The sequence below is a fragment of the Zonotrichia leucophrys genome, chromosome Z, assembly GCF_028769735.1.
Source record: "Zonotrichia leucophrys gambelii isolate GWCS_2022_RI chromosome Z, RI_Zleu_2.0, whole genome shotgun sequence".
NCBI lineage: Eukaryota > Metazoa > Chordata > Aves > Passeriformes > Passerellidae > Zonotrichia > Zonotrichia leucophrys.
In genome coordinates this window covers 61169948-61189389 of record NC_088200.1, presented here as the reverse complement: position 1 = coordinate 61189389, position 19442 = coordinate 61169948, and the positions used below count along the sequence as shown (strand labels likewise).

Sequence of the window (19442 nt, the reverse complement as noted above, 5' to 3'; positions counted from 1 at the left end):
AGAGGTGCACTTGATACCCTGCAAAATCTCCTGCTACTCTTGCCATTGGGCTTCTTTCAGCTTGCCAACTTCCTCAGCTTCCCTCAGCAGCTGTTTACCAGTTACTCCATTAGTCTCAACATCTGTAATCTTCAGATCCTCCCCATGCCAGAGAGAGTCCAGCTCTCCTACTGGGTGTTGTCTCTACTGTGCCATTCTTAACCCCAATGCTCCTGCTCCCCTCAAGCTCCGTACCTGACATGTATTAGGTACAGTAATTTCAACATGTAATTATGCACATAAATGTATGTGCTTGTCGGTGCTTTAGGAATGAGGACAAAGAGAACAATGCTGTGAGTGCCCCAGTCCATGTGCTGGAGACAGTTTCTATTGCCCTGTTAGAGCTCTTTTCCCTCTGTGGCAGCCAAATTCTAATTGAGGCTCTTGAGTTTTGTTTTTAGGAGACAAAACTTTGCCAGTAACTGGCTTGGTGCCACTTACCCATCATGCGTGGAGGCTCCTTGGAGTGTCTCACCAGGACTCAGGTAAAGGACATGATGAAGCCCATGAGTTACCCAAGCTCAAATATTTGACAGGAAAAATGAGCAGGCCAGCTTAGCTGAGGAACAGCTACTCACATGCTTTGCTGGATGCCACAGTGTTGGTGAGAGGCTGGCCAGTTGTATCAGCATGACATTTGGTCAGTTTTTCTTGGTATCACATTGGTGACAGGAGGTCTGTGAAGCTGGTGCATTGGCAGTGATGGGTCTCACTCACCTCTGTATCCAGGGAGCCTGCCAGAAAATTCTGCTCTGTGGTATGAAAACCACATGCATTTTTCTTGCTGAAGTGTTAGAAGGCAAATAACTCCACAACATTTCTGCATTGCTATGTTTATTTTATTTATATTTGTATTCCATTGCTTCATCCATTATGATTAGTTTGAAAAGTAAACTTTCCTTTTCTTTTAATGACTACAACAGTTAATGTTGGTCTCTTTTCCCATACAGTCAAACAATTATTTAATAACAACTAAAAAAGTCCAAGACAAATGTGACAGCATTAAAAAAACTTAACACACCAAACAGAGCTGATGCATGGAGGAAGAAAAGGAATCAACCACTTATTTCTCAGAAAGATGCATTCCCCTAAAAAATTACCAAAATTTAAAAAAATGTATTTTATGGGAAGGAGCAGGGAGTGTACACGTGCATATGCTGATGCTTCCACATCCATATCCCCAAACACACAAAGATATGTGTATATATACACGCACATGCACAAACACAGACACACATGTATTAGACTGGACAAGTAACTTACTTTTTTCTTTGTGAGAAAATTATTATAAATTTTAATTATATTAATTATATCTATCTTTAAAACAGGAAAACTTATTAAAACCCAGAACAGAAACTACCTTAAGAGCTCTAACATATTTGGCTAAACCTTGGAAATCACTGCCTATTTAGCATAGGACACATAAAAAAATCAACTTTGATAACTTTTTATTTAAATGTACACCATCACCAGGTTCTTAGTGCTGATTTGGCTTGCTTTGCCTTTGGAATATGCTCCATAATTATTAAAAATGTCTTTTATTAAAAATTTCTTCCAACAGGTAGGAAGAAATATCTGACCACTATACTGGATGCCCCAGTGTTATCCCCTTTCTAAAGCCCATAGAGCATGCTTTACTATAGCAATCATATTTCTATTTTACATGTAGTGACTACTGTTTTGCTGCTCTTGCAGGAACCTCCTGTTCTTGCTTTTATTCTTCTGAAGAGATGGTAAACAGCCATCTCTTGATGGTCTCTCTTCAGAGGGCATAGGTGAGAAGCAGCCCTTCTAGAGGCACGGAAGCAGGTGAGAAAGCTACTTTTTGTAACAGCGATGTCCTTGGGGAAGCAAAAGGAACACTGAAAGGCTGAAGGCTGGCTCTGAGACCTCCCATCCAGAAAATGAGAGACCTCAAGAACATGCAGAGAAGGTAAAAAGCAACAGGAAGGAGTAGCTTTTTGTGAGACATCTCCAAAATATGTAATTCATTTAACCCAAAGGTGCTTAAAGTCCTTTTAATCTGTTAATAGACACTTGACAAGAGTGGCTTCCCAACTAGAAAGAGCATCATTCTCTGTATTCTCTCCACAGACAAGGAATTTGTGATCACTGAGGACAATGTTCATCCATTAAGTTTCTGCACATCTTGAGCTGTTGTCTGTAGGTCCCTGTAGAGTTTCACCTTATCTGTTTTCCTCTCTTTCCCTGCCTTGTTCTTAATGAATCCATTCATCAGGAGAGTCAACTTGCCTGATGTAAGTTTTGCTGCTTTAGAGCCTGAGTTCTTGGAGAAAATTAGTAAGTTTCATAAGTCTCCAGCTTCTCTCAAATCTGATAAAAATCATCAATTTTGCTGTTGTGGATTAGTAAAAAACCCCACCCTTTAAAAGACTCTGGGACTCCATTGTTCATAAAACCTAAGGGAGGTTATGTTCAGATTTGTTTCTCATCACAGTTGTCATTAATCTATGTTAACATAAACCAAAAGTTCATTACAAAATCTCTTATTAGAGAGACAGTCAATGAAAGTTCTCAAGTCTTTAACAACTGAAGTAAAGTTTGGTGTCATAGGATCCTTTCACAGCCTTTCATTACTTCAGAGTATTGCTGAGTTTCTATCTGTTGAAATGATTTCTCTATAAAGTCACTATGAAGTGCCTTGAAGCTTAACACAACAGCATCTTTAAAGGTAAGTATCAAGGAAAAGAATATGTAAGAAAAACAAAACCTGACTGAAGAACTACAAAAATGATTAAAAAACCACAACAAAACAAAAAATCCAAACAATAATCTCTTTTTTCTCTCTCCTTCCCCCACCATCCCCAATCCCAGAACAATGTGGAATGCTGGCACTATTAGAAACATATGTAGTAATAAGATCAGGTAGAAAAAGCATTAACAAGCGAAACACGGTTCTGTCTGTTTGTGGCCCTGAGCAAATTACTGATGAAGCTGGAATACTTGATCAGAAGATTCAAGAGGAAGCTGCTTTTCTCTCGCTATGGGAAGGGGTAAAATGATACTTTTACCTAGTGATGCCACATTCCAGACATTTGTATTTGCTTGTCAGCTACCACAGAGTGGAACAGGAGAGATGGCCTGTGGCATGTGATGGCCAGGTGGTGGCTCGCTGGGTGTGCTGCAGAAGCAAGAGTACCTGTTGGGAACTACTCAGCAGAAGGCCACACCTTGTCAGGTGGAGGAAGGGAACTCCATGTTCTTCCTAGCAGAATAAGCAACCAAAACAAGTACACTTTTCCCTCCTTTCCAGCTGGTTCATTTCCTGCGTAATAATGGGCTTTTACCACTACAGGGATTTTGGCCAGGTCAAACACAAATCCTCTAGAGTTCAACGCTGCATTTCACTCTTTTACTTCATACAGTGTGCCCTACCAGAAAATTAAACATAGGGGTTTGTGGGGAAAAAACCCAGTTAAAAAAAGAGGAAAACACTTCCAACTGATAAGTTTTGCATTCAAAAAAATGTATGCATTCACAAAAAGGTAATTGAATTTTTTCTCAGGTAATTTTTTTCTCAGCCTAATCTTCCGACTCAGCTGCAGTGAACAGTCTCAAAACAACATGTGGTAAGTAATGTAATAAAATGAAGACTAAATTATGCATAAAACCCCATGTTTTTCCATTTGTATAGTGACTTTGTATAGTCACTTTGGCTTTGTATAGCGCTAAATTCCACACCTTTGCATCTTTATGTTAATCTTTTAAATACAGTGTTGCCCAGACTGAGAGCACCACATGGCAACTGTCCATGGTGGCAGTGAAATTCAAGTGCACTGCATCAGCTAGAGCTTCATCTCAAAGAGTGCCATAGCCCAGGCACTTTGCAGGAGTTCAAAACACCCTTTATAAGCAATTGGAAGTTGTAATTCCTGGCAGTTGCCAGCTACATGAACCACCCCAAAGAAGTTATATTTTTCATCTTTAAAATGAGGCAAACTCAAGAGTAGCTGTGGCAATGAATTCCAGAAGCTAGTTATGTCCTGCAGAAGTGCCAGCAGAACAGAAATAATCTGTGTGTGCATTCCAATCCCCAGAGAATTAACCTGATTGCAAAGACTGCCAAAGGAGGTAAGAACACTTAGGTCCATCCCCTTGAAAGCAAAGGATAATGCTGCTTATGTAGTTCTAGAGATGCAGAAAAGCTCCCATCATAGGTATACCAAATGTTCACAGACAAAAGCACTTTTTCCCAGCAAGAATTTTACAAGCCCTGATTTAAACAAGCAGGTAAATAAATCATCATGTGCTACAACATTGAGCTAGAAAATATTTGCTGTTCTTCTTTAGTGTCTGCTACCGCTCTATTTCAAATGTTCCAATCACTGGATACTCCATGAGATTTTCTTCTGTTTCCGTCTCAGAAGATGCAAACATACCTAAACTTATTCGAGGAGAAGGCAGCAACATGGTTCAGCACTCACCCAGGAAAAAGTAACTTTTCACAATAACACTAGTGTGCAAAATTCATTACAAGGCACAGAATACACAGATGTGTTCCACTTGATTCCCATTTATTCAGAAGTATTTCTCTTGTGATATTCTGTATCACTTTCATTTTTAAATTTTTTTTTCAGAAGAAACCCTCCTCCGGGCATATTTGGCATAGAAGATTTGATTTGCTGCAATGGGTAGTTCTAGACTATCCATACATGTGTTCATTTTCCAGAATTAAGTTCTGGAAAAATGTATTGTGTTAGCCCAGTGTATAAAGCAAGTCACATTACTGGGCACTGTTCAGCTGCAACAGGGGCCTTCAATTAGTCCTCCTGCTCTAACCTTTTTTACTACTCATCTTTACTGTATCTTCCTGCAAGTTACCCCAATAAATTCATTTTTCTCTGAAAAGATGAAATTTTAGGGTGATTGAGAAGGATCATTTTCCTAAGGGGATAAAAGGATATGAAATTACACGACAGATTGGTGTACTTCATTGGGTACTTCAGGAAAATGATGACTGTAGCTGGTTTTTTTTAATGTAATATAGAGATACTGAGAACATTTGCTGTCAGTCACAGCATGAATTCAAGGAAAATACCCCAGCACTGCAGAGCTATATTTGGATCCCTGTTCATGTATTTGAAATCAGAAATCCTTCCATTGTCATTAAATTATGAATCACAATGAAGCATACTCTGTTCAGCTGAAGGACATGGCTGTCTTCCTGGAAACACAAGGCTTGATAGCATTTGGGAATGGTGGCCAAGCTTTGGGTGGCCTGGAGCAGCGTAGGGGGCATTAAAGGCCAAGTGTTCTTTCATTCCAGAACCTCTTAATAGTCTGCTGCAGTTAGGAAAGAAAGCGCATACCAAGAGACAAAATAAAAAGAAAGCAAAATTGCAGATTTCTTTTCGAAACAACTAGTCTGGAGGTCAGCCCAAGGATCTGAATTTCAGTAAAGCTTTAGCAGCAGGGGCACTGTCTGCTATTGTCTGTGGCTGAAGAGGTTCTTATCCCTGATAAAGGAGTTAGAACTGATATAATTCTTTTTCTCAATAATCCATGTTCTCAGCTGAGGTTCCTAGCAGCATATTTAGGGTTAACAACATTGACACTGGAGAGAAGCATTTGTGACAGTAACTGTGGCTCCCAACTTTGCTGCTTTCAGGGATGAACAAGCAGGCTCAGTCCATGAGGGCTGTCATATTCTTGAACTCTGCAGTAAGAAGGAAATTGGACTTTGCTTTTGTTCAGTGGGTAGTTTTTAGTGACACATCCTGGTTGTCATCTCTTTCTGTAAAACAAGAAGAGGAAATAAAAAAACAAATGGCATTTATGATAAAGTGTGCACAGGCCTCTTCACTGTTAGTATTTCTGCAACTCTGCAAATTCATGTGGTTTTACATGGCACCATGTTTCTGCCCCTTTCTGTCACTTTCAAGGACAATGAACATACCTGCATGTAAAATACAGCATTTTGTCATTTTGACAACTTTAATAATGTAATAAATCCCTACCCATGTCAGGTAAATGGTGCTGCATCCCCCTGCCCTAAGAAATAAATCAACTGCAAATGCCAGAAACCTTTTAATTTAATGTAAGAAAAAGGATTCAAATCGTTATCATTGAACCTGCAGCCAACAGGAGTCCTAGATATATCTTCTCTGCCTAGCTGTTTTACCCACAGGCACAAAGGGAACACAAACCTTGAGGACTTGACCAGAGCTGTGGCATTCATCTCCAGGATAGGGTTTTGGACCATTCACAGACTCGGTTAGGAACTGGGGCTTGGGATCCACATAGGATTTTATTTGATCTGATTTACAAACACTCTCATACAAACTCTCTAGTAACTGCCTGCCCTATTCTATAGAACTTCATATTTGTCAGCAGATTTCTGGAAAGGCATTATTTGACTAACAGCCATACACATACACGAGACCACACAGCATTTACCTTGGAAAATCAATTGAGATTTACCAAGTTACCAGAAGTCTCTGAAAAATCTCTTAGCTTGTTTGAATTTTTTTTTTATAATTTATCAGGTCATTATGATCTAATGCAAATAACACCATGACAATTTTGTAACTGTATCCTACTCTGTGTTTAACAAATGACTTTTCTACCTAGAATCATACACATAATCATGGGACTTTCTCCTCCTTTTCTGAATCTTTAACTAGTTTTTCTTTCTTCTATATTTATCTTGCATTACTTGTTATTTTGTTGCCATGCACGTAGCAGAATGGGATGTTGTCATTTGTTATAAAGACAATGGTAATCAGTACAGGAGTTTATACAGTAATGTGTGATCTCCACAGTGATAAATACAGTAAACTGAACTAGGATTGCCTTCTCCTCCAATTTGTTAAATATGACAAAGCTGACTGTTAATGGAAAAGTCTGTCTCCTTTTCTCCTTAAATGTTTTTGTGGATTTTTTTGGGAGTTGCTTTGTTTTGTTTTTTGTTTTTTTTCCTTAAATAGCTGGGATTAGGTTTATTTCATTTGAACAACAAACACTCATGCAGAACTAAATAAAATTCAGCACAGTGTTGGACAGCTTCCTACTGAAGATTAATTAGGTGTCCAGGCATTTCAAGGCAGTTTTTATCTTTGCTGGCCCCTAATTTTACACATATTTGGTGTCTGCATGTTTGTAGTGTACTTCCTATAATCAAGGCTGATAGATCTGTAGGTAAAACACTGCAACTTCCTTCTGCAACTTCTGCTGAACAGTGATTTTCAGTCAGACTGTATCATCTTGCCCTGTTATAAAAACAGTCCAGGGAGTAATGTGGACCGTATCAGAGCCATTGTAAACTGGGACACCCTCCTTCAGACACAGTGGGAGGCAAACTGCAATAGCATCAGAGGTAGGAGTCCAGATATGGATAAATATCTGTCCAGGAAAAGGGCAGAGTAGGAACTTAGATGATCTAGGCATAAGATGTAAGCAAGAGGCCTTTATGACAGCCATGAAGCATGAACCTATCATGCCATTTCTAACCTCTCTCTAGAGGCAGAATTTATTTTTTATAGTAATACAAATTCTCCCAAAGCCTCTCTCTCCCTTAATAACTGAGGTTTTTTTTGTTATACTATTACATCCACAGTCTTCTCCCTAGACCCTATTTCTCCACCCTGTCAGGAGAACGGTGCTGCAAATGACTCTGTAACTTCCCTCCTGCAAGGCCTTCTGTCCCAATGGCTGCTAGGCTACAGTATTGGGAATTACCCCAAAACTGTAAAATCAGAAAAACATTTAACCTTAATAAACATTTGTCACCGACATCTTTTCATAAAAATCCTTTCTTTAGGATTTTTCCCCTTTCTGAGAAGCTGTGGCCTCAGCAACAAAATGTAAACAATGGTTATCTGCTGCTGTGGGATGCAACAGGTGCATCCATGATTGGTCTCCTGTGGATGTTTGGATTTACTGACCACTCACAGCAGAGCTGTTCTCACTTTCTGCCGGGACACAGAACTTTGTTATTTCATTCCTTTTCTATTCTTAGCATAGCAAGCTTCTGAGAACTTTTCTCTCTATTCCTATTAGCATAGTTATAATGTAATATATATCATAAAATAATAAATCAAGCGTTCTGAACATGAGGTCAAGATTCTCATCTCTCTTCACCTTGCAAAACCCTTGCAAGCCCTGTAACAAACATTGACATCACTGACGCACAGAAACATTCTCTGTATTGATGTATATTGTTAGTGGTAAATGAAGGACACACACACAAGTACAGTCACAGTGCATGCCTGCATATATGTGAGCTTTTACTGATTTCACCCAATGACAGTGAATTAGATGTGCTTTAAAAAAAATAAAGCCCATGATTCCTGTGATAGTGAACTGGTGCAGGCTTTGTGGGAGTGACCCACTTCTACTTATTATTTTCTTAGAGGAAATCACAAAACAACCAGGAAATACTTTCTCAAGAGACTGACACAATTTGGATGCCGGCAAAGAAAAAGTTAGGTTCACTCAAAATGCTGGTGAGAAGGTGAGGAAAGGTCATACCCCTAGTATCCAGTCTTGGCTGGGTAGCAGCATGAGGCATGCTGTGTGCTGCAGAGCCTGCTGCTGAGCCTGTTACTGAACAAGCTGCTCCTACTTGCCAGACTCTGCCCCCTCAGAGATACCTACCTTTCAAAATTAACTGCCCCTCTTCTCAGAGCCTGCTGGCATATCTCTCACTGATTCTGATGGGCACCAGAGAACTTAGCACTCATCCCCCCCTCCACTTAACTCTGCAGAACAGTCCCCCTCAAACCTCACGAAAGATCTGATCCTTAGTTACTCTGCTGCTGCTGCATAGCCTTGGGTGGAGCACTGTCTAACAAAAAGCTAACAAAAGTTTTTCACTGTCTCCTGAGTCTGCTTGGGTTTGTGCTTCTGTGAAACATCAATGTTCATTTTAAATTGGGAAAGGTGGAGAAGAATGCTCTTGACTAACAGTTACTGATTAAAAGCACAAAAGAGTATTTCCCAAACACTTCAGATGACAAAAAACTATCAACTGACTCTTCTGAAAAGGCAGGAAGACTGGAAATGCACTTTGTCTTAAGGTACTGTGATACCCAATCCCAGCTGGATCTTGAATGAAATATAAAGGCTAGACAGACAAGGGAGTCAGAAAGTCAAAAACAGAGACAAAGACAGTCACACAGCAGCACTGAAAATATCTTCAAAACTTTCAATTTTTTTTTTTTGCTTGTTAACAGAAACTCTCCACACCAGAACTTTTGATACCAGATGCACTTCCTTTTGAAAATTAATTACAAGACACTCCAGAGCATTATTCTGCATTCAGACTTACTCCTGCTCTCAATTCTGTATTACATAGTTAAATAAAAAAAAAAAAGAAGGCAGAAGTAGTTGTTTTTCAAATCCAAAATGCAAATCAGAAGCCTGGACCCATTCTATGTGTTGGATATGCCCAAGACTAGTAACTGAGGAGAATTTAACATGGAACTCACTTCTAAGGAACATAAAGAGAAACATTTGCTATTCTTTATGAAGTCCTTCAAGTATCTACTTACTTGCTGGAATTAATGGTAACAAGCCACTCTGTAAGCATCAAGAATCTATCTGATTTGTTAGGATTTGTGAATTCATGGAAGGACACATTCCTGAACATTTTCCAGGGAATACCAACTTGATTTCACAGATGAAGGGAAAAAATAAGTATTTATAAAGGTCATCAATATTTATATCTAAACAATGTCTGGCCCTCTCCCTTCAATAATGCTCCAACATAAATTTCAGATACATTCAGCACATAAATCTATACCTGACCATTTCAATTTTTACTCCTCAGTTAACCTTTAAATGCAGCAGGAGGAGAATGGAAAAAATGCAACATAGCCGGAAGTAGTTGAGAAAATCTCTTTAATGTGACAAATTTACCTGTGCTAACATATTGATTGCATCTGAATGGATTACAAGAAGAATGAATTTCCCATAAAGAATGATGTTCATCAAAGAAAACTGTGTTTCTGTGCTTATGCGAGTATAAGATATAGCTGCCAAAACACAAGGCAAAAACCCTTCAAATAAATATCATCTTTGTACCAGTATATAAGAGAAGCCAGAGGTCCCTCCTGTGCAAAAGCTGATGAGAAAGTAGATAAAGTGAAAAAACAGTGTAAGTAATAGTATTCTATAAAATAATAATAGGAAAAACAGGAAAAATAATAAATGCAGTAATGACCGTCACTAAAACCAGTGTTACTTAAAAGACTCAAACCCTCCTTCAGTGCCTGGGTCTCATCCTCACTTCCAGTTCTCCAAATTGAAGCAAAGCATGTCTTGATATTCCCTCTCCTCAGCTCCTCCTGCTGCTACTTAGGAAGCCTAGGAATGATGTGGAAACATCTCTTTTTAACCCTGTGACAACTGTTTCAAGCATAGTGAGGTTTTAAAATGTATATACATTTTTAAATGTATTCACAGACAAGTGGGTAGAGAGAAAGCATTACCTGCTGACGAGCAGGGATACCTTGCCTGGAGGCACCCATCAGCCTGGAAGACCTGACCAAGAGGCAAGGAGAAGGGCATGCCAGCAGCGGGCACCGTGCCAATTACACTTGCCAAGCTTACTGACTCCACAGAGAGCCGCTCATGTCTGCAACCAAATACTGCAACCAAAAATACCCAACCCAAACCAACCAAAAAAAAACCCACAAACAAAAAACATTGCCCAGCATTAACCGCAGTCTCACAGGTAAGGAACTTACAGTCTATTCAACCATCCTGTGAGGCAGTGCTGGGCAGAAAGGCAATACACAAACAGGCCTCCCAGTTTATGGACTCATAACAGTCCAATCCAACTTGACCTGAGGCTCTGCTGGGCAAACACAAACATCGTTGGAACACACATTTCTCCTCCCTACTCTCATGGACAGAAATGCAAGCCACAGCCACAGGGAATGGTACATGCACAGAAAGAGGCACCAGTGCAGCCAGTTCAGAGTCTTTCTGTAGTTCAAATCACAACTGTAGAATAAGCAGATGAAAAAGAGAAAGATCAGTTCATCAAAGCACAAATGTCTATGACATCTGCTGCTTTTTATTGCTGCTTTCTTCACAAACCTCTCAACAGTTAACAAATAACTAACCTGTGGACAAAGTTCTTTGTGTCCTGATGACAAAAGAAGCTGTTTACAATGGAATAGCACTGGATCATGACGTCTGTGTTCCTGTGCTGCTCAACTAATCTGTATTCAGATAGCTGATTGATCAGGATGGGAAGACTGACAACAGAATTGTAACAATAAATTAATCTACAAAACTTTTTTTTTTTTAAATGGAAGTTTTAGTTAGAACCTTGTACCCTGAATATTAATTTAGAAATTGATCACCAAAGTTATTAAAAAAGAAATTCCTCCACTTCTTCCATTACTGCTCTCTCCGTATCCTGACTGAAAAAATCCCCAACAGACTGGTAATTGCTGTCCAGTGGGTATATTGATCATTCAGTTATTTCCTTTGTTAGGTTTCACAATGTCTTCCACTTGAATGAGTCTCAATTATCATAATGCACAGCATTAAATTAATCTCTCAGACAATCTCTTTGGCTTCAGGGTAGTTATTTTGAACCTAATGACAAGCTGACAGTAATCCTATTTGGTTCCTCCTGAATTTGTTTGGTGATGATTGCAGGACACAGATAATACTTCTGTCTGCAAATGTAACCCTTTATCACTGATAACAAAGATATTTTATCAACTGACTGCAAGCAGGAACAAGATCAGGAAATTACCCTGCCAAATACTCCTGTGAGTAGAGCTAGACCCAGCACTAGTACATGCATTTGGATGACTGACTTGCTTAAAATTGTCATATTCTAAGGAGGTATTTTCACCTTCTGCATGTTTTTGTCTTCTGTAACAATAAAATAAAAGTTGGGTTTAGTCTACTTTACCATATTAAATGGACTTGAAATGTGTTACTTTTTACACTGAAATGATGCAGAGTAAATAAGCAAACACTACACTATATTTCGCATAAAATTTTTGCATAACATTAATCAGGAGACATGTTAGTTCTCTACTATGAACTACAATTTTGTTGCATATAGTAGGTATTTTGCATAGATTATTTTATACACTAACAGATCTGATTACATGGGACAATAAATACATCTTTCCTCATTTCTTTTTTCTTTTGCAGAACTTCTAAGTCATGTGACATGAGATTTTTTTTTCCATGGACAATTAGAAAAAGTGGACTTGTTTCTCAGTTTTCTGGTTCTTGAAGGTTTAGAGAGAATATTAACAGTTCAATCCAACACACAATCAAACTAATAGAGTCACTCAACAAGTACTGGTCAAATTAAGAAAACCCATACTTAAGTAAAGTAGCTTTTCTGAAATTTCTTCTGTATACTGTCTTTACATTTACCTTATGACTAGATAGACTATTGAAGGGAGCTGTTAAGTGCTGTTAAAGAAAGGAGATCATAGGCACTTTTTTAACAGTTAACCAAAATCTCACTAGGAAAGTCCTTCTGTCTTCAGTAAAGTACAAGCAAAGCAGCTGATGCAATAGAAATAGTCACTAAAAATGTGCCAGAAATTATATATTCAGAAAATCCAGTGCACCTTAATTCTCTGCTTTCTTCGAGCACCAGCGTTGAGAATTCTGTTTTGCAGCAATGTTTAATCCTAGAATTCTCAATTGCCTTCTAATTTCCCGCAGGATGTGGAAAAGATGACATTTACCTATAACTGGTTTCTTTAGTTAGTGATCAGATCAATTTTTTAGAAATTCTCACTGCTTGTACAATGTAAAGAAAATCCTATTAGATATTAACACTGTAACTAGACTGGGGGCAGGAAATACTAGGTTGTTTGAGTTGGTTGGTTGGTTAGTTGGTTTTCTTGCACTTCTGAAAGAAAAAATGAACCCCTATTTTCTAGTTAACAGCAGTGACTGAACAAGTCTGAACAAGACTAAAAGTTGCAGGTTACCTGCCCAAAGCTTAAGCCATCCTGGCAGCACTCACAAACACACTGGGAAGTCTGGAAGGATAAACAGCTGGAGGTATCTTTAAAAGAATGTCTTAATATTACTGTTGTCTTGCTTTTTCTAAGTGCAGTAACACAAGACACCTTGAAAAGACCTGAAGGGCTGTACTTTGATGGCAATGAGCAGCAGTATGAAAGTAAAACTGGGTAACTATAAAGGATAGTGACAACAAGAACACAGTAACTATAATGAGATTAGTTCTCCTGTACTCTTGATCTCAAATTGTCCTCTTCTGGTTGGCAAATAATTTGTATTTCAGACTCTACTGATTTGTGGATGCATTCACTGCTTTCATGAAGATTATAAGTGGATATACAAAGAATATGGACTGGAAAGTTTAAATTCTAATTTTCAGCATCAACATAAAAACATAGCTAAGTGGACAAACAGATATTTTGGGAAAAACTCCAGTGAATTAAAATAGGAATACTTATATTTTAAAATATATGCTTGAAAATTTTGTCTGCATAAAATGTCTCTTCTAATCAACCTGTTTCACACAGCTGGGCTTCATCTGAGACACCTTTGTCAAAATGCCAATGTTTTTGCCATGTTTTTCTAAACCTGCTACAGCTGAGTTTTCCACTCTGAGTTCTGAATGAAATTAGCGCCAGAAGTGTTAGGTTTATAGTATTTTTACTACATTTACAGCATTTCTGGCAATGAATTGCCTGATGAGCAAACATTCTTTTGTGGTATAGATAAAGATGCAACAAAGCTGCTAATTTTTTAGTGAAAAGACATAAATTAGACATATACCAGTAACTACTCTGGCCTCATGCACAGAGGCAGAGTAACAAGACTTACAGAGCTGAGGGACTGATATTTATGAGGTCTGTAACCCTAGAAAAACAAAAAGCACAAAACAGAAATTCTCAAGTGTTTACCTGAGTACTATATGACTACTTTACTATTAATGGCACATCCTGAAATAGGAGGATGAAGACTTGGTGGAACTTATGTGAAAACAGAGACTTCTTGCTTTGATATCTTGACTTCCATGTCATGTTTTAGGCAGCTCCAAATACCAGATGAAAATGTTTTCAGAAACCAATCATACCACATAGCCAATGGAAGCTTTTACAGTGAGAATAATGAGGCAAGAAAATCCTAATTTCCTTGTTTATCCTGCAGAGGAAGTCCATACTCACAGAGGCAATTACCAACTTCACCATTTTTATACACTCAGCTCCATTGACGGTCATCACTTACAGACACAATTCCAGCCAGTTGCTACTGTGGCTGATAGTCTCTGCATCTAAATGAAACCAACATTTCAAAAGTAAGCAGAATAGTGCATATAAGCAATATATTTCTCTACTTTTTGTCATTCAAATGTAATTGTTCCTTTCTGCTCTTATGAAAAAATGTTTATAAAAATTACTTTGAGAAAAAGCTCAATGTTTTCATAGGATATGATTTATTAAAAAAAACAGCTTGAGAAGAATAAGTGACGCAGATTAATGTATTCTGCTATCTATTACCCTGATCTCTGAAGAAAATTTTGCTACCATTAATAGTTTCCAGTTATTTAGGAATCAGCTGGGAAACTAACTGATTTGCACTGCTATCAAACTAGTAGGAGTGGGATGGACTGAGGTTCCCCTCCAACTGGCACCCTTAGTTTAAAAACCTCTTCACCAGCTTGGCAAGACTGTGGCTGAAAATGCTCTTCCCATCCTCTGACAGATGGACCCATCAGCGCCCAGCTGGGAAAAGCTTGCTCCCTTCCCATTTCCACCAGTGTAACTCCTATAGAAACAGCAAAGCAAATCAGCAAACACCAAGTTAAGGAACACAGAAAGCTTTGGTCTTCCCATTTCTTTTGTATGTGGCAAGGATCTAGTTTGCTGCTGAAGGTAGGATGCAGAATTAGGAACAAGCTCTTCTCTTGGTACAACTCTTATTTTGTGGCACCAGAGTACTTTGCAAATACTGTTAAATTCAGGCTCATAAGACTTCTGTCAAATGCTAGATATTTTTATATGTCACATAAGAAGACTGATGAAGAGACCTATTACCCAGAGATAGGCAAAAAGCCTAAAATAAAATTGGAAACAGAAAGTAAGTCTTTACCCAAGAGATCCCATATGAACTTACTTACAAGAGGTTGCTTTGTGCTGGGCCTTACTGGGAGGGTTTTGGTGGCAGGGGCTAGCAGGGTGGGTTGTGGTGGCAGGAGGTCATGTACTGCCCTGTGCCAGCCGGCTACTGCCATCTGCCCCTGACGCCACTGAAATAAACCCACCGTGTGCCAAAATTTCTGCCAAACAAGCACATGGTTCCTTTGCTCAGATATTTAAGAAAGCAGCAGCTGTTAAGAGGAGAAGACAAATGGTGGCACTGTTGGGATGTGGTTGGAGACATATTTTTGGAAGGAAGGGCCATGTGCCAGAGCAGACACAGCCCTGAAGGGACTGTGGGTCCCAGCACAGCAGAGCAGGGACACTGTGGAGCGACTGTGTCCCACAGGAAACCCACATTGGGGTGGAGAACACAAGTAAGAATCAAGAAGAAACAGAGACCTCCCCAGTCTCCTGCATTGCTCCTCGCCTCCCAGAAGGGATTAGGAGTAGCAAATTCAAGGTGAGTGGAGACCTGCAAGCAGGAAGAAGTTTTATACTGAATTAGAGCCCAGGGAAGAAAGGTGTTTCTTTGCCAACTGTTTTGTTTAATTCCTGTACAGGTTTAGAGCAAATTTGGAGGAGAATCCCCCAAAGGAGCTCTAGTGGGAAAAGCAGATCCAATCGGCCCCTCCCCCCAACTGGTCCGGGAGGAAAAAATACCTCCTTGGAGAAAGGTGGAAAAAACCCCCCTGTTTATTAAACAATAAGATCAAAACAATATCAAACAATGAGACCCCTTGCCACTCTAAAAGAGATGACAAACTGAGAAAACCCCGGGTTGAAGCTCAGCTCACTCAGTCTCTCATCAGTCCCTCAGTGCTGGAATTGTCGCAGGCCAGGCCCGGCCCGGTGGGCCACAGCTGCAGCTGCCGGTGCTGGGCTGGGTGTTCAGTCCAGAGCAGTTTCAAGAGGTCCAAAGAAAAGGAAAAAACAGTCCAGGGAACTTCTTTGCCTCAGCTAGCTAAAAACTAACTAAAAAGCAAAAGAAGAGCTCTCTGTCCCGCTATCTGTTCATCCACAGACAACACAGTCAGGAGCAGGAATGTGGAGGAGTGAGTGCAGTGTCTGAAAACAAACTGTGTGCTTCTTCTCTCCCCCCTTCACTCTCTGGAACACTCTTAAAGGTACAAAACTTATTATTCAACATAAACAGAATGAGACAATTGGGGATAAAAGCATCATACAGTCAACCCAGGACAATTCCCTTTTTTCTCCTCAATACACAGATCAGTAATCAAAAGTTTTGTTAACTCGCAGTAAATTAAATGAATTCCATGAACCAAGATTGTTTTTACTCATGATGTTTTTATAAAGTTATATGGTATATTTCTGAAGTCCTACATACTGTAGAATACATTGTCAGAGAAAAGGGATCCCAGGAAAGAAGTAGCGGGGCAATACTTGGCATAGCTGTACTAATGTTTGAACAACAAATTTATGTGCTGAGACTCATGTGTACAGATTCTCACTAAAAAGTATATTTAGTTGCTGTGTCTGAATTTTGACAAGCTTTCACCTACAAAGGGTGAGGGTGGGATGGAGGTAATAGGCACTCCCATTCCTATGGTATTTTGGTCATTGGATGAGGCTCAGAAGTGAATTAAGGTGGACTAGTGACAGCGGGAAATAAAGCTAGCCACACAGGAAAACAACATGAAACAAGTAATACATCTTAAAGCTAAGAATAGCCCCCCATAGCCTCCCCATGGGTGCACACTTTAAAGGTCTGAGAGCTCTCATGGTGCTGCCTTGTCTGTCTGTTAGCTGCACAGAAGAAATCATATGCTTTCAGACATCTTTTTCCCTAAATAAACTAGCTGGACATGAGTTTTTTCTTCAGGATGCCCTGTGGGGTCAGTGACTATGTCAGTTTCCTCTTTTCTCCCCATATAAAACAACTCTATGAAAGACTCAAGAATCTTGTAAATTGACCTGCTGATGGGTTTGGGAAAATGACATGTAACATTTTAAACTATAACCATCTCTTTGACTGCAGAAAGGACGAGTTATGCAACTCCCACATGGGAGGGAGAATTCTCTTTGAATTATTTCTTCATTTGATTTTATGACTGCTCCACTGGGTTGCAAAAGTCTGATAAAATCTATTTTAAACATAGAGCATAAGTCCTTCAGACTAATATTATGATTCATCTACTGCCAACTTCCCCAATTATTCTCCCTTCTTAAAGTTATGTTGATAAATCAGTTGTCTGCCCATTTATTAAAGCATGTGGCAGTCTGTTTATTTAATTATCTCTTGGCCCATTTTCTAATTAAGGGAAATAATGCAGGCTCATTTCCTGTCATGGTGAACCCAGCAGTCCACAGGTTGTCCTCAACTACCCAAGACTATTTGTAATGCCTGATTTGTTTGGCAATTCCCTCCCTTCTCCTTGCTCAGCTGAAGAGAAAAATACAGGCATGGTTTTTTTTCTGCATTTCCGCACTGCTCACACCCACGCAACTCAAGGACAGGAAGAGGGAAGCAGGTGAAAATTTTATCTGGGAGATTGTGAATCTCAGCAAAGTTAATAATCATACAATGATTCCAAGGATAATTTTGTGAAGGGAGGAATACAAAACAACTAAAGCACATTCCCATCTTGCTCTGTTGCTGGGCTTGAGTAACCTCTTGCACCACTCTGTCCCTATCTGTCAACTTTGTGCAGGGGTTTTGATACCCACTAACTGCAGCATTCAACCATTTTTGTCCTCTCTGTATTCTAAAGCTCTTGTAATAAACTTAAGATCACCTCTATTCCTATCTCTGAGATATTCTGATTTGTATCTTGCTTATGATTTAACTTCAGTATTTAATAGCTACAGGATAACCTAGCATCACTACTCTGGCAGAAAAACTCCCTTTAGCAGGGCTGCCTTCTACCCCTTAGGACATATTTATATAGCATATTAATTCTCCTGTATAGAAAAAAACCTCAGCTGTCCTGTGATTCTGTGCAAAAAAAAAAAAAAACAAAAAAAAACCTCCAAAAAAAAAACCCAAAAAAACAAGCCAGTGATTCCAGAACTTCCTAATAGGCTGTATGATACAGTATAGTCCAAACTCTAACCTATGGGGAAATGTCTCCCCAATCCCTTTTAAAGTTGGCTAGACACCCACAGTGAGGATTTGAACTGCTTTCTGAATTGTTCCTTACTTTTCCTTCTCTGCTTATATATTTTTTTTTATTTGCATTTGCAAGCAACAGCAAAAACATTTCCATTTCTGGGTCCTTGCTTCTGGGAACAATGATTTTAATTTTAATCTATTTCAGTCCACAAGGAAGTGTCTGGTTCACTGCTAATTATGTGAACCTCTGTCTCACTTCATCTATCTCACTTAGATTCAGAGTGTGCTCTGGATCTAACACACTCAATACCTTCACAAACACCTACTTAAGGACTTAAATAACCTCACAATTCACCTTTATATAGATAACTGTTCCCTTTACACGCATTTAAGTGACTGCTATGACTTACTGCCATGCTGTTACTGACCAGTGAAAACAGACTGAATAAAATTATATACTAAGTATATAGTACAGGAGGAAGCAGAAGACTTCTATTTTCAAATGCCAGGATTTTCCACCTTATATTTTTCCACACAACATACATTACATTTTTTTCTTTCTACGGGGCCTACTGAGGATTGCACAAATACTGCAGCAGAAAGAATGCAGAAAGGCAGAGTTAATCCCTTTAAATTGTCTATGTTGGATGAAAAAACCTTGTTCCTAGCGGAAACTTACTGCAACAAGGATGAGAAAGTCTTGGTAAAGGGAGAAGGAAAATTTCCTAGAGCTTTTGCCCAGACCCCACACTTACCAAAGGCTCTAGTTCTTTGCGGTCTATGAGGTTGAGCTCTGTCACAAAATAATAAAAATGCTTGTAGCAGGTGTTGACGTGGGCCTCAGCCCCCATAAGGATGATACGGTCAAAGTGATGGATGTAGACATGAACGAACACCCGAAAAAGCCGACAGAGTATCTTCTTGCAGATCTGGAGAAAGTTCTTTGGAAAGGGAACACCTGTGAATAGAGAAGGCAATGTTGTCATAGCCATCTTGTCAATCTCAAGACAAAAACCTTACAGCCAAGTGTGAGATTGTAACTGCAAACCAGGTTATGACTTCCTAGGCCTCCCTTCCAATCCAGAATATTGCTTTATGCATGCATTTCTTTCAGAGCTAGCACCAAAGATAGCCAAATGAATAAACAACTTTAATGGATTGAGGCTGACAGGACCAAGTTATTTATTTCCTATATATAATTTGGT

The 19442-nt window shown here is 39.2% G+C and overlaps 1 protein-coding gene across 2 annotated transcripts in view; it reads right to left on the bottom strand.

Annotated features, from left to right (window-relative positions):
- Positions 1-856: 856 nt before the first annotated feature.
- MOB3B (MOB kinase activator 3B) overlaps positions 857-19442 on the bottom strand; it is an 86735-nt gene continuing 68149 nt past the window's right edge. For both annotated transcript variants that reach the window (XM_064736130.1, XM_064736131.1), the window contains exons 4-5: positions 18993-19195; positions 857-5794 (exon numbers count right to left, since the gene is read on the bottom strand). In XM_064736130.1, the coding sequence (XP_064592200.1) occupies positions 5765-5794; positions 18993-19195 (233 nt within the window). In that variant the 3' untranslated portion in view covers positions 857-5764. The remainder of the gene's footprint in view (positions 5795-18992; positions 19196-19442) is intronic.